At 43.0% G+C, this 24928-nt stretch overlaps 1 protein-coding gene across 2 annotated transcripts in view; it reads right to left on the bottom strand.

Moving 5' to 3' along the window:
- Positions 1 to 21490: 21490 nt before the first annotated feature.
- LOC146080472 (cytidine monophosphate-N-acetylneuraminic acid hydroxylase-like) overlaps positions 21491 to 24928 on the bottom strand; it is a 199462-nt gene continuing 196024 nt past the window's right edge. The window contains exon 13 of one of the 2 annotated variants that reach the window (XM_083187814.1): positions 21491 to 21875. In XM_083187814.1, coding sequence (XP_083043940.1) covers positions 21764 to 21875 — 112 coding nt within the window. In that variant the 3' untranslated portion in view covers positions 21491 to 21763. The remainder of the gene's footprint in view (positions 21876 to 24928) is intronic. The other variant, XM_083187813.1, reaches the window with a different exon arrangement.

The following is a 24928-nucleotide window of genomic DNA, read 5'->3' as shown; positions in this document are numbered from 1 at the left end:
GACTTTATGTAAGGTGGGAATTTTGAACTGCATTATACTATGTGCAGTGTGCCTGCCAGTGTACTTCTCTGTGAAGAAACTGAAACAATTAGGAAAATCTGTACTCTTTATGCCTCCATACACTATGTGATTTGGAGAAAAAATATATAGGACTGTCCCCTAGGGGTCAGAACTGGGGTCGCTAAGTCACAAGTGTGCTTGACCTGCAGCTGCTCAGTAACCGGGGTAGTTAGTCCCATAAAGGATAGAAGCTTGGAACAAGAATTTGAACAGCGCAATAGCTTTGAGAATCGATATGAAAATGTATTAATCACAATGAATAAAAAGAATAAACAACGGTACAGTTAAAAAAGACTGTGATAATAAAAAACAACAATGGAAGACGGGTATAAAATGTGGGGGTCCCCCTGCATAGGGATGGGGTAGGAGAGTCCGTTCCTATATTTCCCTTGGAATAAATGAAAACTGGGTATAGTTACCACCCTAGAAGGGTATATACTGTCCTCGTCCGAGTGTCCACTTTATCGGCCCAAGATGGCACAAATCACCGATGGTGGGATGTAGATTATTTGCTCGGATGCTCCAAGGGTGGGTATTCAGTAGATGTATTACCAGCGCTGGTCTTTTTGATGGAGACACAATGAGAACAATGTCCCAGGTGGTGTTTTAGATATCCAAGGGATGGTTCGGACTGCAATCCAAGGTAGTAGAAATAAAAGCAGGGGGTGCAGGTGGGTACCCCAGTAGCTCCCTGACGCGTTTTGCCACTCCAGGTGGCTTTATCAAAGGTGGGTAGCTAGGTCTGTGTGTTTGGGTCTTATATACCTCATAGTAAGGGTCACATGATTCGTTAGTCACAGCTGTACCACAGTCAAACATGTAATAATATTTATAAAAACATACAATTGAACAGGAGGCAAAACCTAAAATATATTTTCATACAATACAGATAATAAAAACAGCTGAAATGATGTTGTTATTGAGTGTTTGGGCCCATATATAGCGGGGCCTCAGTTTCGTTTTTACACGTGTCATAACGCTAATGATATTTAGCAGCTGTGTGCTGCTGATCTGGGTCTCCGTTATTAAGGGAACCTGGTGTGCAGGGCAGGTAATACGGTGTGTCCGGCGTCTCTGTTGCTAGGCAACCGGACGCCCGGACAATGATGTGATACATCTAGCGTCCCCGCTGCTAGGCAGCCGGACGTCTGGGCGGAAGTGGTCCATCCTCTAATCAGGACACGTAGTTGATGTTGCTAAGTAGCGGGAACATGCAACCGGAAGTCCGGCTACGTGTCATCCCTCACAAAAGTGGGTGTTTTATTTGGTCTGATCACGTGAATCACGTGATCATATGTCCTTTCTATGCTGCCGGAGTTCCATGGCGTCCCTGTTGCTAGGACACAGCGGCAGGTAAACATCGTTAGAGTAACGGTATATAGGCACAATCGTACATTAATATGGCCACATGAGGTTAATATTTCAGAGAGGAGAGATTGTATATATATCTCCTCCTAAATTGTTCTATGGTGCATATATTGCATAATCAAGAAATTTAAAGTCGACAAACTGGTTTTAGACATTTGGCAGAATAGTACCAATGAATAGTACATAGAGAGAGTTATATAAAAAGAAAAGAATTATATACATATAATGATATAGGATAATAAAAACAATTAAATGAAAAAAAACCCACTGGGGGATTTATTTGCTAATGATGAGATCAATTTAGAGATGATAAATAACAAACACAAATATATACAATAACTGATAAATGGATGAGTAAAGAAGGGGTACTGCAGAGGGGGATAGGGAAAGTACAGGGAGAGGATCCTGGTTTTTATATACGTATACAGGGGTATGTTGGAACAACATGAAGAAATAAAGGGATAAATATATATAATAATCAGAAATAATAGTAAATAATAATAATAGATAATAAATAATAATAATAATTTGATTCACTGGTCTATATTATATTATTAAGTTCAACCATTTCGTTGAGGCCCTCTGGGTAGATGGTATTGAGGGCATGCATCCAAAACGCTTCCTGTTTACAGAGTCTCCTGTATCTGTTCCCTCCTCGTTTTGTTACGGGTATGTGTTCCACCCCTATGATTGACAGACTGGCAGGGTCCCCTTGATGGTATTCGGAGAAATGCCGTGGTATACTGTGTGTGGCCAGGCCTTTAAGTATACCCTTTCGATGCTCAAGAAAATGGATTTTTATCTTTCTGGTGGTGCGTCCAACATACTTTAAGCCACATCCACAGGAGAGCATATATATGACAAATGCCGTATTGCAGTTTATAAAACTGTCAATACGGTAAATGTCACCCAGATACTCAATTTGGGTGGTCTTGGTGGTTTTAACATGGGAACAAGTGATGCATCTGGTTCCGCCACATTTGTGGAATCCCTTTGGTTTAGGTGGTAACCAAGAGGTCGGGGCCTCTACCAGGGAAGGTAGGGTTTTTAATTGGCTGGGAGCCAGAAGGGTCTTTAGGGAGCGATTCTTTTTGAATACAAAGCGTGGTTTGTCTGGGATTCTATTTATTAAGAGTGGGTCTTGACGTAGGATGTTATAATTTTTCTTAATTATTGATTTTATTTGAGGACAGTAGTTATTATATGTAGATATATACAAGATCTCTTGTTCTCCAAAGTTTTGTTCCTCTCTAGGGGCGGGATGTATTAAAATACATTGCCGCCCTTCGCGCCCCCCCCCCCGCCGCGATGCCGCCGCATATGTACTAACATATGCGGCTGGCATCGCGATGCGGTGACGGAGGCCCCCCGCGATACCTTTACTGTGGTGTGCGGGGGGTCTCCGTCACCTCCCAGCCGGCTTCTGCAGCATCCACGCCGGGGACAGCTAAGCAAGCTGTCCCCGGCGCTTCCTCCTCCCCCTGCAGCCGAAGGACTGCCGGCTGCGTTGCTAGGGGGAGGAAGGGCTTACCTTCCGGGGTCCAGGAGGACCTGCAAGAAGGTAAGCCCAAGGGAGGGGGGAAAGGGGGGGTCGGCGAGGCGGCGGGTTGCGGCGACGCGGCGGGCGGCGAAAAGAAGCCCATAGGCTTCTATAGGGTATCGCCACCCAAAGGTGGCGATACCCTGCCCTGCGAAACCGCTGCGAACGGGTTTTAGTACATAGGAAAATGCGGTAAAACGGGGGTTTTACCGCATTTTCCCTTTAGTACGTCTCGCCCTAGGGCACACACTTCTTTAAATGCTTTGTTTATAATGGGTTTCGGATACCCCCTATTTTCAAATGTGGCAGACATAACGGTGGCTTGTTCGAGGAAATCTGTGTTATTGGAACAGTTTCTTTTTAAACGTATGAGCTGTCCCTTGGGAATGCTCCTCTTCCAAGGGGGGTAATGATCACTCCTATAATGAAGGTAGGAGGATTTTCCCACTTCTTTAGTGTAATTCTTTGTGGTGATTTTATTGTCGGTAATTTCAAGAGCCACATCCAGGAAGGAAATGTGGGTGGGGTGAAAGGTGTGGGTAAAATGTAAATTATAATCATTCTGATTAAGTGAATCAACAAAAAGAGTGACAGAATTAAGGTCCCCATCCCAAATGAAAAACAGGTCATCGATGTACCGCCCGTATAGTACCAGGTTCGCGCCAAAGCCGCCTCCCCAGATGAGTTTCTCCTCCACCTCCCCCATATAGAGATTGGCGTAGCTGGGCGCGAACCTGGTCCCCATGTCGGTACCCATGACCTGTAAGTAAAAAGTGTCCAAAAATAAAAAATAATTATGAGTGAGGATGAAGGTGATACAGTTCAGAATAAAGTCTTTTGTGTCCACTCCCAGGTCATTGTCCCTATCAAGTCTTCTGTTAATCACATCTCGACCTTTTTGGTGAGGAATATTAGAATATAGACTTGTGACGTCCAGCGTGAGGAAGTTGTATGATTCCTTCCACTCCTGGTTCTGTAACATTTTTAAGAATGATGTAGTATCTTTTATATATGATCTGAGAGTGGACACCCGTGGTTGAAGAAAGGAGTCAACAAAAAAGGAAAGGTTGGAGGTGAGAGAATTGAGGCCGGAAATTATAGGTCTGCCAGGGGGTGAGGTGAGGGATTTGTGGATTTTGGGAAGGTGGTAATAGATGGGCACCACTGGGTGATCGGGTAAAAGAAATTTGTATTCCTCCCTGGATATGGCTCCATTGACCACAGCAAGGTCGAGGAGAAGGGACAGCTCTGTCATAAACATATTGGTGGGGTCTTTGGCCAGTTTGGAATAAAAGGTGACATTATCCAACTGCCTGTGTGCTTCCAAGACATAGTCTTGTCGGTTTTGGATGATAAGGGCCCCACCCTTATCAGCCTCTTTTATTATGATCTCATTATTAGTCATGAGTTTTTTAAGGGCCTTGTTTTCTTTTTTGGTAAGGTTGGGCCTAAAGTTTTTGTCTGTCCCTGTTTTTATTTTTTTGCATAGTGTTTTGAAGTCTGACATGGTAGTTTTATAGAAACTGTCCACACTGGAACCCTTACATTTTATCGGAAAAAATTCAGATTTTAACTTGAAATTTTTCCTTTGTATGTTAAACAATTTAGTTGGGGAGTTCAGTTCACCATCTAAGGTATTTTCGTCCAAAAGATCTTGTAACATGGTGACAAAAGGTTGGTCTCCTGAGTCCAATAAAATGGGCTCTGCGGGGTCAAGATTCCTATTTAATGTTTGTTTGGCAAAATAACGTTGCCTACACAGGGTCCTCACATAGCGGTTTAATTCCAAGAAAAGATTAAAAATGTTGGGGGTAGATGAAGGAGCATATTTTAATCCACGATTTAGTAAAGTCATCTCGGCTTCATTCAGTATTGTATTTGAGAGATTTACTATGTTGGACTGTCCTATTTCTGCTGATTTTTTGTTTAATTTCTTTCGTGCCTCTCTCTTCCCTCCTCTGTGCCCTCTGAATGTGTGCGTCTTCTTTTGGGGGTGGCCTGCCAATGGTTCGGATGATTTGGGTTCCTGTTTTGGCCCCTCTCTAAAAAATTAGTTTGACTTTTGTCTGTTCTGGTTTTATCAGATGTTTCATTATGTCTGTCCTTGGGTCTGGCTCCCAGGTCTCTATCTTGGGTTGTATATCTAGTTTGTTCGTTATGGTCTCTGTTATAATTGGTATAACGATATTTTTCCCTCTCTGAGTTTTTTCTGTATTTGGTGGGGGTTTCTTGATGGTATACTTTTTTATTTCTTATTTTTTCATATTGGCTTTTATTTCTTGGGATAGGGGTCCCTTTAGAGTCTGTGTTTCCCATTTTTCTGGTCTCCTCTCTTTTATTTCTATTTAGGAGTTTGTATGTCCTTACATGTCCATCTCTATAGTCTCCTATGTCGCGTCTGAATTTCTTACATTTGTTTTCCAATAATGTTTGTTCATATGTGGTGATCTTATCCATAAGATCTTTATCTCTCTCTCTATATTCCTTACTTTGGCTGTGTGGTTCTAGGGTCTTTTTTAGATGCTCGATCTCTCTGACCAGGCCATCGGCCTTGTTCTTGCGGTATCTGATGACTACCTCCATCAGAGAGACAGAGCACCTATCCAAGATTCCCTCCCATTCTGACTGATAGATTTCATCATTCTCAAATACAGATGGCTTAAAGAGTCTTAATCCTCTAGGGATCATTTTTTGATCTGCATATTTTTGCAGATTTGTGCTGTCCAACCAGTGTCGCATTTCTGCTTTTAAAAGATCTTCTAGTTTGTTGAAATCGTCTCTTCAAAATGTGGTTTTTCCACAGAAACATCACTAGTGGTATCCCACTGGGACAAGTAGGTTTGCCTCCTGTTCATTCGATTCTCAAAGCTTGAAAAGCAACTCATGACTGCTGCCGCCACAAAGAAAACTTGAAAAATCTAGAAAAAATATATAGGACTGTCCCCTAGGGGTCAGAACTGGGGGCGCTAAGTCACAAGTGTGCTTGACCTGCAGCTGCTCAGTAACCGGGGTAGTTAGTCCCGTAAAGGATAGAAGCTTGGAACAAGAATTTGAACAGCGCAATAGCTTTGAGAATCGATATGAAAATTTATTAATCACAATGAATAAAAAGAATAAACAACGGTACAGTTAAAAAAGACTGTGATAATAAAAAACAACAATGGAAGACGGGCATTTAAAGAAGTGTGTGCCCTAGAGAGGAACTCCCTGCTAGAGCCCAAAATAAAAAATGCTGACCAACAAAACTTTGGAGAACAAGAGATCTTGTATATATCTACATATAATAACTACTGTCCTCAAATAAAATCAATAATTAAGAAAAATTATAACATCCTACATCAAGACCCACTCTTAATAAATAGAATCCCAGACAAACCACGCTTTGTATTAAAAAAGAATCGCTCCCTAAAGACCCTTCTGGCTCCCAGCCAATTAAAAACCCTACCTTCCCTGGTAGAGGCCCCGACCTCTTGGTTACCACCTAAACCAAAGTGATTCCACAAATGTGGCGGAACCAGATGCATCACTTGTTCCCATGTTAAAACCACCAAGACCACCCAAATTGAGTATCTGGGTGACATCTACCGTATTGACAGTTTTATAAACTGCAATACGGCATTTATCATATATATGCTCTCCTGTGGATGTGGCTTAAAGTATGTTGGACGCACCACCAGAAAGATAAAAATCCGTTTTCTTGAGCATCGAAGGGGTATACTTAAAGGCCTGGCCACACACAGTATACCACGGCATTTCTCTGAATACCATCAAGGGGACCCTGCCAGTCTGTCAATCATAGGGGTGGAACACATACCCGTAACAAAACGAGGAGGGGACAGATACAGGAGACTCTGTAAACAGGAAGCGTTTTGGATGCATGCCCTCAATACCATCTACCCAGAGGGCCTCAACGAAATGGTTGAACTTAATAATATAATATAGACCAGTGAAACAAATTATTATTATTATTTATTATCTATTATTATTATTTACTATTATTTCTGATTATTATATATATTTATCCCTTTATTTCTTCATGTTGTTCCAACATACCCCTGTATACGTATATAAAAACCAGGATCCTCTCCCTGTACTTTCCCTATCCCCCTCTGCAGTAGTCCTTCTCTACTCATCCATTTATCAGTTATTGTATATATTTGTGTTTGTTATTTATCATCTCTAAATTGATCTCATCATTGTATCAAAGAAGAAGAAAAAAAGGGTGACTCTTTTTGTCGGGGCACGACTTAATAAATTCTATATAATTTACTGACCTCACACTATTACCTAATTCATTGGGGAGAGAGCTATTACAGAAAAAAAGAGATTTTATTTTTTCATTTTTTCATGCAGTGTTTCTGTGAATAAGTGCGTGTCAAATTGTCTTTATGTTGTTAGTCACGGAATCACAAATTAATGTGAATGTATCAGCCTTGATCTCTTAATGATCTCAATATAGGGATATTCTCCCATGAGGCATCAGAATGGCCTGGCTGACTTTTTAATGGAGTGACATTACTAAAGAATGTATACGTGCAAATAATAAAAATTGTGCAATCAATTATTGATATGTGTTTAGTTAAAAGTTATTACGGCGAAGTATCTGTTTATCGGGTGATTGTCACAGAGGGATTACCACAGCATATGGTTCTGTGGTATTTAAAGGTAAATACCTAAATTTGCTGGTGCTTAATTTTTGAGAATTTATCCAGTGAAATTTATTAATAGATAGAAATTTAGCTGATTTCCCTTAGTCTCCAATCTTTCCTACTTTCTGGCCGTGTGTCACAAGGACAGTGAACGGACCAGATGAGGGGATGATTATGGTGGAGACCTGTGGTTGGATCAGTGGAAGGAAGAGAATAGGGATCTACTGTTGTGAACCGGATCCAGTTTCACCCCTGATGGTTTTGACCAGTGCAGAGGATCACCCTGGTGCCGGGACCAATGAGAGTCCCTTAAATAAGAGAAGTGACAGTCCAAAATGGAAAAAGTAATCTTTCGTTTGTTTACTAATAATGATGTAAACAATTAAAAATATCCCTCACTTGGCACTGATTCGGTTAAAGACACTCTTAATTAGTATATCATGTCCTAACCACAGGTTTGGTAGAGTCAATTGCTACAGTGTACATGCTCTAACACAGGGAATCAATCAATTGTTACAATGTATCTCTCACATACACAGCAGGGTTTGAATCCCACAGCTATACTCTCACATAATCAGCAGGGTTGAAATCCCGTAGCTTAGCTGTACCAGCAGTAAGATAATTCAAAACAAAGACAAAACTCCTCAAATAGCCTTCACTGGATCATCCTGTGTGCAACGAATTCCCCAACTGTGGCTATCAGCCCAAATACTGGTTAAGTATAACCCTCACTAGACACTGAGTTGGTTAAAGACACTCTTAATTGGTATATTATATCCTAACCACAGGTTTAATAGAGCAATTGCTACAGTGTACATGCTCTAACAAAGGGAATAGATTCATTGCTACAGTGTATCTCTCATATAGTCAACAGGGTTGAATCCCGCAGCTCATCTCTCACATAATCAACAGGGCTCAATCCCGTAGCTTAGCTGTACCAATAATAAGATAATTCAAAGCAAAGAAAAGAAAAATGATACTCAAGTAGCCTTCACTGGATCATCCTGCGTGCACCAAGTTCCCCATCTGTGACTGTCAGCCCCGATACTGGACGCGCGTTTCGCCTGGAGGCTTGTTCACCAGTGTGTATTGATAGTTAAATAGCGTGTATTTGTACTCGCACCCGTTCGCGGGTAATTCAAACTCCCGTTTGATTGGACCTCGCCACTATACCAGCATCTTTGCCATTTGCCATATGTCCTGTCACTCCATGCGAATGTGGACTCTCATAGGCTACGGTCCCGCTATCAGCTGAAACTCACAGCCACTCCTCCTCAGCGTGGGTTCGGTCAGCGTCTGCACCATGGTAGCGGGCAGCGTCACTACGTAACCAGCTGTCATTCAGGCACGGGTTCCGTCAGCGTCTGCACCTTGGCAACGGGCGGCGTCCCTACGTAATCTGCTGTCATTCAGGCACATAAGTGCTCTGACGACTAGGCTACTCCCCCTTCAGGCGGACTCCATTCATATCTTTCTTGCGGTAACTGTGGGCTTACTATCAGCTGTGGTACGTGTTAGAATCATTAAAAACACATACGCCTATGATCCCGCGGCTGTGGACAAAGTACTAATAGCGTCAGCATGCACGTATGTGTTTTTAATGATTCTAACACGTACCACAGCTGATAGTAAGCCCACAGTTACCGCAAGAAAGATATGAATGGAGTCCGCCTGAAGGGGGAGTAGCCTAGTCGTCAGAGCACTTATGTGCCTGAATGACAGCAGATTACGTAGGGACGCCGCCCGTTGCCAAGGTGCAGACGCTGACGGAACCCGTGCCTGAATGACAGCTGGTTACGTAGTGACGCTGCCCGCTACCATGGTGCAGACGCTGACCGAACCCACGCTGAGGAGGAGTGGCTGTGAGTTTCAGCTGATAGCGGGACCGTAGCCTATGAGAGTCCACATTCGCATGGAGTGACAGGACATATGGCAAATGGCAAAGATGCTGGTATAGTGGCGAGGTCCAATCAAACGGGAGTTTGAATTACCCGCGAACGGGTGCGAGTACAAATACACGCTATTTAACTATCAATACACACTGATGAACAAGCCTCCAGGCGAAACGTGCGTCCAGTATCGGGGCTGACAGTCACAGATGGGGAACTTGGTGCACGCAGGATGATCCAGTGAAGGCTACTTGAGTATCATTTTTATTTTCTTTGCTTTGAATTATCTTATTATTGGTACAGCTAAGCTACGGGATTGAGCCCTGTTGATTATGTGAGAGATGAGCTGCGGGATTCAACCCTGTTGACTATATGAGAGATACACTGTAGCAATGAATCTATTCCCTTTGTTAGAGCATGTACACTGTAGCAGTTGCTCTATTAAACCTGTGGTTAGGATATAATATACCAATTAAGAGTGTCTTTAACCAACTCAGTGTCTAGTGAGGGTTATACTTAACCAGTATTTGGGCTGATAGCCACAGTTGGGGAATTCGTTGCACACAGGATGATCCAGTGAAGGCTATTTGAGGAGTTTTGTCTTTGTTTTGAATTATCTTACTGCTGGTACAGCTAAGCTACGGGATTTCAACCCTGCTGATTATGTGAGAGTATAGCTGTGGGATTCAAACCCTGCTGTGTATGTGAGAGATACATTGTAACAATTGATTGATTCCCTGTGTTAGAGCATGTACACTGTAGCAATTGACTCTACCAAACCTGTGGTTAGGACATGATATACTAATTAAAAGTGTCTTTAACCGAATCAGTGCCAAGTGAGGGATATTTTTAATTGTTTACATCATTATTAGTAAACAAACGAAAGATTACTTTTTCCATTTTGGACTGTCACTTCTCTTATTTAAGGGACTCTCATTGGTCCCGGCACCAGGGTGATCCTCTGCACTGGTCAAAACCATCAGGGGTGAAACTGGATCCGGTTCACAACAGTAGATCCCTATTCTCTTCCTTCCACTGATCCAACCACAGGTCTCCACCATAATCATCCCCTCATCTGTTCCGTTCACTGTCCTTGTGACACACGGCCAGAAAGTAGGAAAGATTGGAGACTAAGGGAAATCAGCTAAATTTCTATCTATTAATAAATTTCACTGGATAAATTCTCAAAAATTAAGCACCAGCAAATTTAGGTATTTACCTTTAAATACCACAGAACCATATGCTGTGGTAATCCCTCTGTGACAATCACCCGATAAACAGATACTTCGCCGTAATAACTTTTAACTAAACACATATCAATAATTGATTGCACAATTTTTATTATTTGCACGTATACATTCTTTAGTAATGTCACTCCATTAAAAAGTCAGCCAGGCCATTCTGATGCCTCATGGGAGAATATCCCTATATTGAGATCATTAAGAGATCAAGGCTGATACATTCACATTAATTTGTGATTCCGTGACTAACAACATAAAGACAATTTGACACGCACTTATTCACAGAAACACTGCATGAAAAAATGAAAAAATAAAATCTCTTTTTTTCTGTAATAGCTCTCTCCCCAATGAATTAGGTAATAGGGTGAGGTCAGTAAATTATATAGAATTTATTAAGTCGTGCCCCGACAAAAAGAGTCACCCTTTTTTTCTTCTTCTTTGATACATTGTAAATTGTGACTCATGGGAGCACCACCAACGAGAGATTTATCTACGGACGTCAGGTCCTGTGATACATAACATGTTGGTTTCAAATATTGTGATGTGAAATATCCTGCTGAGAGTCTGTGCTAGTCTTCCTTGTTTTCCTTTGATACTACAATAACTGATTCACACTTCAGTTTCGACTTTAGCACGACAAAGGTAGGGAAATTAATTACATAAATTAAAACAATATAAGAATACATTATATATATATAAGAATACTGAACCAAACCCTAACTTGCCACATACAGCTAATATCAGATAGAGTTGCATAATTCAACCAATAAATTAGTGACTGCACCCGGGCTTATTAAATTAACGCCTTACAGATGGCTACCTTTTCCCTAAAAAATGAAATATCATCCAGACGTAAAAATTTGGATGATCTGGGTAACATCTTCCCGGATATGACAGGTGGCACTAGTAGTGCAAAAAATTGGAATGAGGATCTGATGGACCTAAAATATAAGCTTCAAAAAAGAGCAAGAATTACTTGGGACATGACCACCCTGGAAAATTATCTCAAAAATAAAATCACTCCTAGAGGTCTGAGACCTAAGATCTTCCCCACTTTCCAACTGGCCAGTGAAGGTCTGGTCAAAGATTGGGAAGATGCCCTTCTGAGATGTTCGCAAGAACTGGTGTCCTTATTAATTAAACATGACCATCTTATACTAAGCACGTGTGAAAAGGAGCTAGAAGATTTAAGTACCAAGTTGGAATCCTGGGAAAAGGATGAAACATTCCAAAAAATTTTTGAGAAAATCAACAGGGATCTGGACAATTACGAGCAGGATATCATCAATAGGAAAAGGACAAAGTTCAATCGGGACATCAAGGACTTTGAAACTGGTAACATCTTTAAGTGGAAAAGAACACTGGACAAAAGGACAACCAGACAACTCGGAAATAGGGGTTATAGTCAGACAGAAACTGAGTCCTCTGGAGGAGAAGACCTATCTGATAATAGTGAAACAAGCATTTCCGATAGAGAATACAGAAGGGAATCCCGTACTGAAGCATCTTCTTCTTTTTTAGATGGTGGATCGGGAGGCAGCTCCCGATACAGAACAAGAGGAAACTACGGAGGGGCAGGAAGAAATCGAAAAAAATCGATCGAATTGGGAATATCAAAGGACATCAAAGTACCCTGCCAGAACCAAGAAACCGTAGAGAATATGCAAAATAACCTCAGGATCATTAATCTGTCAGACAGAGAACTTACACCATCTCAGATAACAGTACTGGAAAGGGGTCTCTCCTTTTCCCCAACAAGATCATTCAATCGTTTTCACTGGGAAAGAGATTTGAAATTATTTGGCAGAAAAATATTGTTAAAAAAATTCTTTGCTACTAGTAATGAAGATCGTGAAACCTCCACTGTGCTGGATAGCAGAGATATGGAATGCTTGGCAGCCTTAGAGGAACTTCAACAAGAATCAAATAACAGTAGTGATACTTCCAACATAATAAGACCGCAATGCCGAAAAAAATCTCAATTCTTTCCCCAAGATACCACCTGTCCACAAGTAAGAGTCTTTCAAGAACTAGTGTCACGTGATCTCGACCACTTATATAAAAGAACTAATAGAAGACAATATCCAAGTAACCTCCAGAAAGAGGAAATTAGAGCGTTACAAGAGATAAAAACCTGGGATGATATACAGATTAAACCCTCAGACAAGGGTGGCAATGTCGTGATATGGCCAACCCATATGTATAAAAAAGAAGCTCTGAGACAACTTGAAGACACAGGGTGTTACAGAAAAATAATATTTAATCCCACAGAGAATTTCAACACAATACTTGTGAGAATTTTAGACAGAGCTTTAAATAATGGAGTCATTACAAAACAAGAATATGGATACCTAAAAACGGATTATCCTAAGACACCTACATTTTATCTGCTGCCAAAGGTTCATAAAAACCTGTTGGAACCCCCCGGTCGCCCGATAGTATCGGGGATCGGTGGCATATCAGAAAACCCCAGCAGATTTGTGGATTTACATCTGCGCCATCATGTACTGGGATTGCCATCCTACATCCAAGATACATCCGATGTCTTACGTAAGCTGGATGATATAAAATTGGAGAAAAATCATATACTCGTGACATTGGACGTTGAGTCCTTGTACACGAGTATAGAACACTCATTTGGTTTATCTGCTGCCAAATATTTCCTCCAGATGGAAGGCTTTACCGAATTCCACACCTTTCTTATGGATTTGTTGGATTTCATCCTAACACGGAACTATTTTACATTTTGTGATCAGCATTTTTTGCAGACTAGGGGTACTGCAATGGGGGCCGCTTGTGCCCCCACATATGCAAACTTATTTTTAGGATGGTGGGAGCGCGAATATGTGTTCAACGAGGAAAATGATCGACATACCAGCCATGTGATAGCATGGTGGAGGTATATCGATGATATACTGTTAATATGGGAAGGAGATCAACCCATGTTGCTCAAATTCATCGAGCACTTGAACCATAACAACCTCAATATAAAATTGACCCACCACCTAAGTACTGACTCAGTTCCGTTTCTGGATTTGGAGATATATAGAGGGTTCAATGGAATTATCCAGACCCGACTATACCGCAAAGAAACAGCCACAAATTCCATATTACATCAAACCAGCTCCCACTTTCCCCCTACAGTGGAGAATCTGCCCAAAGGGGAGTTTTTACGATTGCGAAGGAACTGTTCGGATAATAAAATCTTTAAAGAACAGAGTCAAGATCTAACTACCAGATTAATGGAAAGGGGATACAGTAGAAGGTCCATAAAAAAGGCCAAGAAAGCAGTTACCCAAGTTAATCGGGAATCTCTGATCTTCTCCAAAAAGAAGACTAAAGAAGATACCAATAAAATCAGATTTGTAGGAAATTACTGCAGAGAGTGGAGGAACATACAACAAATTATCCAGCAGCACTGGCCGATCCTACTACTAGATGAGGACCTTTCGAAAGTCCTCGACCCCAAAGTAGCCATGAGCTGGCGCCGGTCAAAAAATCTACGGGACGAATTAGTCCATAGTCACTATAAAAAAACTAAAAAACCGGACACTGCACAAGGATCCTTTGCTTGTGGGAGCTGCAAAGCATGCGAATATATGCATAAATGTAGGGAAGTGGAAGACAAGTATGGCAACAAGATTCAAATCCAACAATTTATTAACTGTAATTCAACAGGGGTCATATATTGTATTATATGCCCCTGCAAAATGAAATATGTAGGTATGACTACCAGAGCTCTGAAACAAAGAATATTGGAACATGTGGGAACAGTACGAAATTCCATTTACGATATAGCCAAATTTAAGAAACTGACATCAGTGGCACGCCACTACAACCGCCATCACAACAACTCATTTAAGGGAACTCAGGTCATTGGCCTGGAACGAATAAAATTAGGGATTAGAGGTGGTGACCTCCAGAAGAACCTCCTACAGCGAGAGAGTGAGTGGACATTCAAATTAGATGCCCTCTCACCGTCAGGATTAAATGAATACATAAATTACCAAGTATTTCTGTAAATATCCATGTCAACAACAGATACTGTATTATGATTAGGCAATAAAAATATAAGCCATTACATATAAATCACAACAATGGACAACTAATTACATAATCAAAAGATGTACTAGTATATAAACCTCTAAACACAAACTCACGAGTGGGGTACTTTTCATACCCCTAGCATGAATAGCGACACCCAATCCCACTAAGGATACAGACAGACTCATTACTAAGAATCTGTCCTTATACATGCACATTATCAATAGTAAACAGAGGTTAATGGGACATTAAAATCCCATATGCCTATGTTCTCGACTTCAACTCACAACATATTTATTTACCTTGTATATTTTGTTAAATGCTGAATTAATGTAAAAAAATCTTTTCACGAATTTTTCACATTTTTTTCACTTTATATTCACAGGTTTTTCACGTTTTTTATATATACTTTTTTTTATATATATGTACATGTTTATTTTATTTTTTCTATGTAGCTGAATAATTAAGTCCATTATTTGATATCAACATGACATAGTGTGTATACATAATCATCAAAATACAGTTAGATAATAAATATGTGATATGCCTCTACAATGAGATATGGATCAACATCTAATACAATAGGTCTTGATCTAAAAGTATGGTCCTAAGCTGGGTAATACAGATGATGAGGTGGACCCACAAAAGATAAGAGGTCGGGAGAGCTCACCGTAGTCTCTTCCCAATACACTATAGGTAAACAGGCAGAGTTAGACTGTTCCCTAGGCAACGACGCCTATGATCCCGCGGCTGTGGACAAAGTACTAATAGCGTCAGCAAGCACGTATGTGTTTTTAATGATTCTAACACGTACCACAGCTGATAGTAAGCCCACAGTTACCGCAAGAAAGATATGAATGGAGTCCGCCTGAAGGGGGAGTAGCCTAGTCGTCAGAGCACTTATGTGCCTGAATGACAGCAGATTACGTAGGGACGCCGCCCGTTGCCAAGGTGCAGACGCTGACGGAACCCGTGCCTGAATGACAGCTGGTTACGTAGTGACGCTGCCCGCTACCATGGTGCAGACGCTGACCGAACCCACGCTGAGGAGGAGTGGCTGTGAGTTTCAGCTGATAGCGGGACCGTAGCCTATGAGAGTCCACATTCGCATGGAGTGACAGGACATATGGCAAATGGCAAAGATGCTGGTATAGTGGCGAGGTCCAATCAAACGGGAGTTTGAATTACCCGCGAACGGGTGCGAGTACAAATACACGCTATTTAACTATCAATACACACTGGTGAACAAGCCTCCAGGCGAAACGCGCGTCCAGTATCGGGGCTGACAGTCACAGATGGGGAACTTGGTGCACGCAGGATGATCCAGTGAAGGCTACTTGAGTATCATTTTTCTTTTCTTTGCTTTGAATTATCTTATTATTGGTACAGCTAAGCTACGGGATTGAGCCCTGTTGATTATGTGAGAGATGAGCTGCGGGATTCAACCCTGTTGACTATATGAGAGATACACTGTAGCAATGAATCTATTCCCTTTGTTAGAGCATGTACACTGTAGCAATTGCTCTATTAAACCTGTGGTTAGGATATAATATACCAATTAAGAGTGTCTTTAACCAACTCAGTGTCTAGTGAGGGTTATACTTAACCAGTATTTGGGCTGATAGCCACAGTTGGGGAATTCGTTGCACACAGGATGATCCAGTGAAGGCTATTTGAGGATTTTTGTCTTTGTTTTGAATTATCTTACTGCTGGTACAGCTAAGCTACGGGATTTCAACCCTGCTGATTATGTGAGAGTATAGCTGTGGGATTCAAACCCTGCTGTGTATGTGAGAGATACATTGTAACAATTGATTGATTCCCTGTGTTAGAGCATGTACACTGTAGCAATTGACTCTACCAAACCTGTGGTTAGGACATGATATACTAATTAAGAGTGTCTTTAACCGAATCAGTGCCAAGTGAGGGATATTTTTAATTGTTTACATCATTATTAGTAAACAAACGAAAGATTACTTTTTCCATTTTGGACTGTCACTTCTCTTATTTAAGGGACTCTCATTGGTCCCGGCACCAGGGTGATCCTCTGCACTGGTCAAAACCATCAGGGGTGAAACTGGATCCGGTTCACAACAGTAGATCCCTATTCTCTTCCTTCCACTGATCCAACCACAGGTCTCCACCATAATCATCCCCTCATCTGGTCCGTTCACTGTCCTTGTGACACACGGCCAGAAAGTAGGAAAGATTGGAGACTAAGGGAAATCAGCTAAATTTCTATCTATTAATAAATTTCACTGGATAAATTCTCAAAAATTAAGCACCAGCAAATTTAGGTATTTACCTTTAAATACCACAGAACCATATGCTGTGGTAATCCCTCTGTGACAATCACCCGATAAACAGATACTTCGCCGTAATAACTTTTAACTAAACACATATCAATAATTGATTGCACAATTTTTATTATTTGCACGTATACATTCTTTAGTAATGTCACTCCATTAAAAAGTCAGCCAGGCCATTCTGATGCCTCATGGGAGAATATCCCTATATTGAGATCATTAAGAGATCAAGGCTGATACATTCACATTAATTTGTGATTCCGTGACTAACAACATAAAGACAATTTGACACGCACTTATTCACAGAAACACTGCATGAAAAAATGAAAAAATAAAATCTCTTTTTTTCTGTAATAGCTCTCTCCCCAATGAATTAGGTAATAGGGTGAGGTCAGTAAATTATATAGAATTTATTAAGTCGTGCCCCGACAAAAAGAGTCACCCTTTTTTTCTTCTTCTTTGATACATTGTAAATTGTGACTCATGGGAGCACCACCAACGAGAGATTTATCTACGGACGTCAGGTCCTGTGATACATAACATGTTGGTTTCAAATATTGTGATGTGAAATATCCTGCTGAGAGTCTGTGCTAGTCTTCCTTGTTTTCCTTTGATCTCATCATTAGCAGATAAATCCCCCAGTGGTTTTTTTTTCATTTAATTGTTTTTATTATCCTATATCATTATATGTATATAATTCTTTTCTTTTTATATAACTCTCTCTATGTACTATTCATTGGTACTATTCTGCCAAATGTCTAAAACCAGTTTGTCGACTTTAAATTTCTTGATTATGCAATATATGCATCATAGAACAATTTAGGAGGAGATATATATACAATCTCTCCTCTCTGAAATATTAACCTCATGTGGCCATATTAATGTACGATTGTGCCTATATACCGTTACTCTAACGATGTTTACCTGCCGCTGTGTCCTAGCAACAGGGACGCCATGGAACTCCGGCAGCATAGAAAGGACATATGATCACGTGATTCACGTGATCAGACCAAATAAAACACCCACTATTGTGAGGGATGACACGTAGCCGGACTTCCGGTTGCATGTTCCCGCTACTTAGCAACATCAACTACGTGTCCTGATTAGAGGACGGACCACTTCCGCCCAGACGTCCGGCTGCCTAGCAGCGGGGATGCTAGATGTATCACATCATTGTCCGGGCGTCCGGTTGCCTAGCAACAGAGACGCCGGACACACCGTATTACCTGCCCTGCACACCAGGTTCCCTTAATAACGGAGACCCAGATCAGCAGCACACAGCTGCTGAATATCATTAACGTTATGACACGTGTAAAAACGAAACTGAGGCCCCGCTATATATGGGCCCAAACACTCAATAACAACATCATTTCAGCTGTTTTTATTATCTGTATTGTATGAAAATATATTTCAGGTTTTGCCTCCTGTTCAATTGTATGTTTTTATAAATATTATTACATGTTTGACTGTGGTACAGCTGTGACTAACGAACCATGTGACCCTTACTATGAGGTATATAAGACCCAAACACACAGACCTAGCTACCCACCTTTGATAAAGCCACCTGGAGTGGCGAAACGCGTCAGGGAGCTACTGGGGTACCCACCTGCACCCCCTGCTTTTATTTCTACTACCTTGGATTGCAGTCCGAACCATCCCTTGGATATCTAAAACACCACCTGGGACATTGTTCTCATTGTGTCTCCATCAAAAAGACCAGCGCTGGTAATACATCTACTGAATACCCACCCTTGGAGCATCCGAGCAAATAATCTACATCCCACCATCGGTGATTTGTGCCATCTTGGGCCGATAAAGTGGACACTCGGACGAGGACAGTATATACCCTTCTAGGGTGGTAACTATACCCAGTTTTCATTTATTCCAAGGGAAATATAGGAACATACTCTCCTACCCCATCCCTATGCAGGGGGACCCCCACATTTTATACCCATCTTCCATTGTTGTTTTTTATTATCACAGTCTTTTTTAACTGTACCGTTGTTTATTCTTTTTATTCATTGTGATTAATAAATTTTCATATCGATTCTCAAAGCTATTGCGCTGTTCAAATTCTTGTTCCAAGCTACTATGTGATTTGGGCCTGATCTCACCCGATGTAGTCCAATTGGGTCAATAAATCAGGTGAAATCGGCCCAAATAGCATGTGTCTGACTTCTGATCCAATGCCTGGTCTCATGCGCATTGGGTCGGACCCAGAGATCATACGTGCTGCACTTATGATTTCTGTGTCGGCCCCCTCCTGTCGGCAGGGAGCAGGGAACGCGGCCAATACATTGCATGCAGGAGGGCCATCACATGCGATCTTGCCACACGGGAGGGTCCCAGGTGGCTCAAGTATAATTGGATGCGACTTCTCCCTCTCCCAGGAGAAGTCACATAGTATATGGGGGCCCTTTCATACCTCCCGACTTGCTGGGGACCCATATTCTCCAGATGTGGCCTTGTGGCATGGCCTAGACTCATGAAGCTCCCATGAGGCCACACCCCCATCTTGCTGCTGTAGTGGCATAGCCAGCGACTCTGCGAGCTGCTGACCATGCCGCCAGCCCCTCTGTCTCTGGGAATAGACGCTGTGTGCACATGCACAGCATCTCTGCTCAGCAGAGCAGCACCGGGCAGTGGGGACTGCCAACTGCCCCCATACCCCAAGACCGTCCCCAAGAAACGGGAGGGTCCCTTGAAAATTGGGACAGTTGGGAGGTATTCTCTTTAGTGGAGAAACTGTGCTATTGCAATCTGTGGGAAAAGTCATTTTAAAATATAATATTGGAGAACTTTAGGAGATTGACCACTATTTTACTGCTCAGATATACAGAAAAGAACATTTCGGTCTGAAAAACAAACAAAACCAGTAGTCGGTGTAATGGTTGTGTTTTTGCCTAGGAAAGCAGCAGTCCAGTGTGCACAACTAGCCTGATGCCAGTTTTTCGGCTCTCCTCCTCCTCCCTGCACCCTGAAGAGGATGTACAGCACAGGGAGGAGGAGGTCACAGGTCCAGGCAGCACAGCTCTGTGCTGCCCGGACACAGGTGAGGGGGGGTCGGTGTGGGTGTGGGGTGGCGGCTTCTATGGAGCATGCTTAGAGCATCCCAAAATGCGGTAAAAACCCCGATAATGGGGTTTTTACCGCATTTTTAGTTTAGAGAATTTCCCCCTATATCTGAAAGGCATTATTTTATATAATATGTTAAAAAAAAATTGTATGAACATGCAGGAGATTGGAAAGATAATAATTTGCTCAGGAAGACGCTAAGGAGCCACCGAATAGTGTGGACATCTGCGCACATGATAAGGATAAGGAGTACAGAGTGGAAATTAGCGCTGCACTTTACGTGTTAGCAGCATTCTAAGGAGCCCCAACCAGCATAGTCACATCAGCCAAGTTGTGATCGCACCAGATGGGATGAAGTCCACATGTACTGTATGTATCCCATCAGACAGTACTGGGAAATAGGTGCCAGGGAGAGGAATAAGCTGGAAGTAAAGGACACCAGTGAAACGGCGGTACATCTTGGTTGCAGGGTTTGTTCTCTATGGACATTTCAATAACAACATTTTAGGATTATTTTCTTTAATGAATACATTTTTATTGTTGATAAAACAGTTATTTAGTACAAATATATTTTGAATTATCTTGATTGACGCTATATATTACGTTTCCTATGTATCATATTTCTACAGTATATGAAAATTCATCTTTTTGAATATCTTATCCATTACTACAAATTGCATTCTAGATATTCCCAAATGAGTATTATAAATGTACTATTATCAGACAAGTGCCCTCATTAAGGGGCCGATTCAGACTCACTCACGAAGCAGTTCGCTCCAGAGGGGGCGGGTGTAGGTGGACACGGGATTGGAGCAATGAGATTGCCCAGTATTTTATGGGCGTCCTCGTGAATACACTGGACGTTCCACTGGGAACACAGGCTGGCTGATGCCTGCTGGGAGCGGGTGGCTGACATCACATGACACCAGCACCCGCCCCCTTTTCGGCCATCTCCGGCTGAAATAAAAGTTAGTTTTCACTGACTTTTATTTCCCGAAGGGGAGAAAAATCATTTGATGGTCAACGACCATCTGTCCTTCGGGGGGGGGGGGGGGGATGTGTTCTCGTACACATCTCCCGCATGTTAGCGAGGGGGTGGGGGAGGTGCGGGGGCAGGGCGTGTGTTCAGTGGGTGGCACTGACCTATTTACTAGTCTGCGAGTATATGCGGCCGAGCAAACAAGTCTGAATCAGGCCCTAAGTTTTAGATACAATATTTAGCGCCATCACTATTTTCTAAAACTATATATACTGTATATAAATCTAAAAACAGTTCGGAAGTCTAGGCGACTACTAGTATGTATATATATATATATATATATATATATATATATATATCTCGATGTCTAAAAACAGTTCGGAGGTCTAGGCGACGACTAGTATCTATCTTTTTTTATAGTACTGGTACTTTTTTAAGGAAATTGAGCACTAAATATATAAATATACATTTTTCCAGCTTCAGATAAATAAGTAAAAGTTCATACAATTTAGATCAAAGTTGACTCATTTAGTTTTCAGCCAGTTTGAGCGGTACAGCAAACTCATTTCTTCTTAAGCTGTATGTTGTGCATCAATTTTTCATTTTCATCATTTACATTAATCTGCAGTTTTCTGCCTTGGGTCTGCTCTGTTTTTCTTGTTCCAAGAAAGCATCCCAGTCAGGCGGTGATAGAGGCAATTTGATCTGAAAATGGTTCCAGAATCTAGGGAAAAAAGTGCAAACATGTAGTAAAAAAGAAAGTATGCATAAGCAAAGAACTTTGGCCCTTATTCTGGTTCACTCGCGAAGGCAATTTCCTTCTCAAATGGACAAAACCATGGGCCTTATTCTGGTCGATGCGTAATTTTCTGAATTCTTTCGGATGGCGGTTTTTAGCCGTCTGCGCATGCGTAGGCAACGCTATGCGCATGTGCCACGCATGCTCTGCGTACTCGTTCTTGCTAATATCGTACAGAAATGTGCACCGCATTCACTCGGAGATATGGGCGTATTATGGGCAGGGGCGGATTGGGAAATTAAACCAGCCCGGGAAATTTCTCAAAGCAGCCCTAATGGGGGTGGGATCTTGTAAGGGGCGTGGTCAGCCAAGGGGGAGGGGATATTCCCGCCTCATATATCACTCCCCCCCCCTCCCGGCTGACCACACCCCCTCACGAGATTTCCCCACCACAGTTATGCTGCAGGCCAGGGTGTATGAAAGATTAGGTTTAGGCTGCGGGAGGGGGGGGGGTGAATGAATAGGGTTACCATGGGTCTTCAAACTGTGGCCCTCCAGATGTTGTGGAACTACATGTCCCAGCATGCCCTGACAGTTTTGGCATGCTCTTTTAGGAAAAAATGTGGCAATGCATGTTGGAACATCTGGAGGGCCACAGGTTGAAGACCCATGGGTTAGGCTATGGATGTGTGTGTGTATGGATAGGGTTAGGCTACGGATGGTGTGTGTGTGTGTATGGATAGGGTTAGGCTACGGATGGTGTGTGTGTGTGTGTGGATAGGGTTAGGCTATAGGTGTGTGTGTAGTGTTCACTGTAGGATATTTTAGGGGCAGGGTGCTGCCCCCCGATCAGGCACCTCCCCCCCCCATCACCGAGCAGGCATCCCCCCCCAATTACTGAGCTGGCATTCCACCCCACATCACTGAGCAAGCATCCCCCCAACCCAATAAATTTACAGCGGGGTGGGGGTGACGGCAGCAGGGAGGCTCCTGGAAGAGCTGACACGCTATTCTCAGTAGAGATGAGCGGCATGTCAGCACAGCAAGGGCAGGGTGCAGCTGGAACAGCTGACAGCCGCTCTCATCATCACACTGCTCTGAGTTTAGCAGCATGTCAGCTCTTCCAGCCGCATCGCGCCACCCCCCCCCCCGCGCTGACAGGCCGCTCACCTCTTCTGATGACAGCGTTTGCCAGCTCAGCTCTTCCAGCTGCATCCAGCCAGTCAGTGTGTATGGTTAGGGTTTGGCTATGGATGTGTGTGTGTGTGTGTGTGTGTGTGTGTGTGTGTATGCATAGGGTTAGGATGCGGCTGTGAGTGTATATGGATAAGTTTAGGCTGTGTATGTGTGTATATATATATGGAGAGGGTTAGGCTGCAAGGGGGTGTGTAGTCGCTACTAACCTGGCCCTCCTGTGGTTGAATGGATGAAAGGAGCCTGCTTTTGGGGGAGACGCCCCGGACCCTATTCATCTCATGTCACCGCACTTCGCTTTGGATACCTCTAGCGGGGACCTCTAGGTCCCTGGATCCTTCTCATGCAGCCTTCACACCCTCCTGAGCTTCCTCATCCGTATTCGCTACAGAAGATGCTGGTACCTGGCTGCCAATGTTGTTTCCAATTTACTGTACACAGCAGTAGCCACATGCACACCTCTGCATGGCCTTCAGTAGTCAGGGGGATCTGTGACAGAGCCATGAGCTGTCACTCAAGTGCTCTGCTCTGCAAAGGTGCATAGGAGGAGCTGCGGGTATCCATCTTGAATCCTCTCTCACACACACAAAGCACTCCCCCCCCCACCCCTACCACTGACACCTCTCACACACAGGGGTAGATGTAAGAAGCGGTGATTATGGTGCATTATGGCAGGGGATAGCGCGGGTGTATGACACCCGCGATGCAGGTAGTACATCAGTGGTGCTACTGGACATGAGGCATATGGGCGCTGCTATATTTGAAATAGTATGCCGGGCTCGTACCTGATGTATCATCAGGCGCTGCGGGGCTTCATTCCTTATGCGACCCTGTCGCTGATCGCTGATCTGGCGTTGCGGTTCTCCAATCTTCTAAAACTCTGCGCCGCTTGCTGGTCTTTGGCGCCTTCAAATTAAAACAGCGCATACGCCAGTCTATTTCCCAGCATCCCATGCAAATATTATCCGGTGTATGCGCAGTTTTAATTTGAAGATGCCGAAGAAAGCGGCGTAGAGTGTTAGAAGGTTGGAGACACAGCTGACATCCGTTATGGGAGGATGTATATCACCATCGGGGGAGGATAATGCACTCCCATAACGGATGCCACAGCGATACTTCATGCTGCCGATAACAGGACCCGCTTCACCATGATAATAGGGTGAAGCGGGTCCTTTCACTTAAGGAATGAAAAAAGCAGAATGATACATTATACACAGCACCATCCCCCCTGCACTAACAGCTCTCTCACACACAGCACCACCCCCCCCCCCCGACACCTCTCACACACATAGCACCAAACCCCCCTGACACCTTCTCACACACAGAACCAACCCCCCCCCCCCCCCAGACACCTCTCACTCACATGGCACCAAACCCCCGACACCTTCTCATCATACGTGCCTACAATGCCCACAGGACTAGCACCTCTTACGCACACAATGCCCACAGGACTAGCGCCGCCTATGCACACAATGCCCACAGGACTAGCACCTTACACAATGCCCATTGAACTAGCACCGCCTATGCACACAATGCCCACAGGACTAGCGCCGCCTACGCACACATTGCCCGCAGGACTAGCGCCATTTACGCACATAATGCCCATAGGACTAGTGCCGCCTACACACACAATGCCCACAGGACTAGTGCCGCTTACGCAAACAATGCCAATAGGACTAGCGCTGCCTACCCACAAAATGCCCCCAAGACTAACGCCACTACACACACAATGCCCACTGGACTAGCGCAGCTTACGCACACAATGTCCACATTAATAGAGCCTAATATGCACACAATTCCCAAATGGATAGCGCCACTTACGCACACAATGCCCACAGGACTAA

This window comes from Crinia signifera, chromosome 5 (assembly GCF_055691185.1).
Source record: "Crinia signifera chromosome 5, ASM5569118v1, whole genome shotgun sequence".
Classification (NCBI taxonomy): Eukaryota; Metazoa; Chordata; class Amphibia; order Anura; family Myobatrachidae; genus Crinia; species Crinia signifera.
The sequence above is the reverse complement of the archived record's forward strand: the minus strand, read 5'-3'. Positions and strand labels throughout refer to the sequence as shown.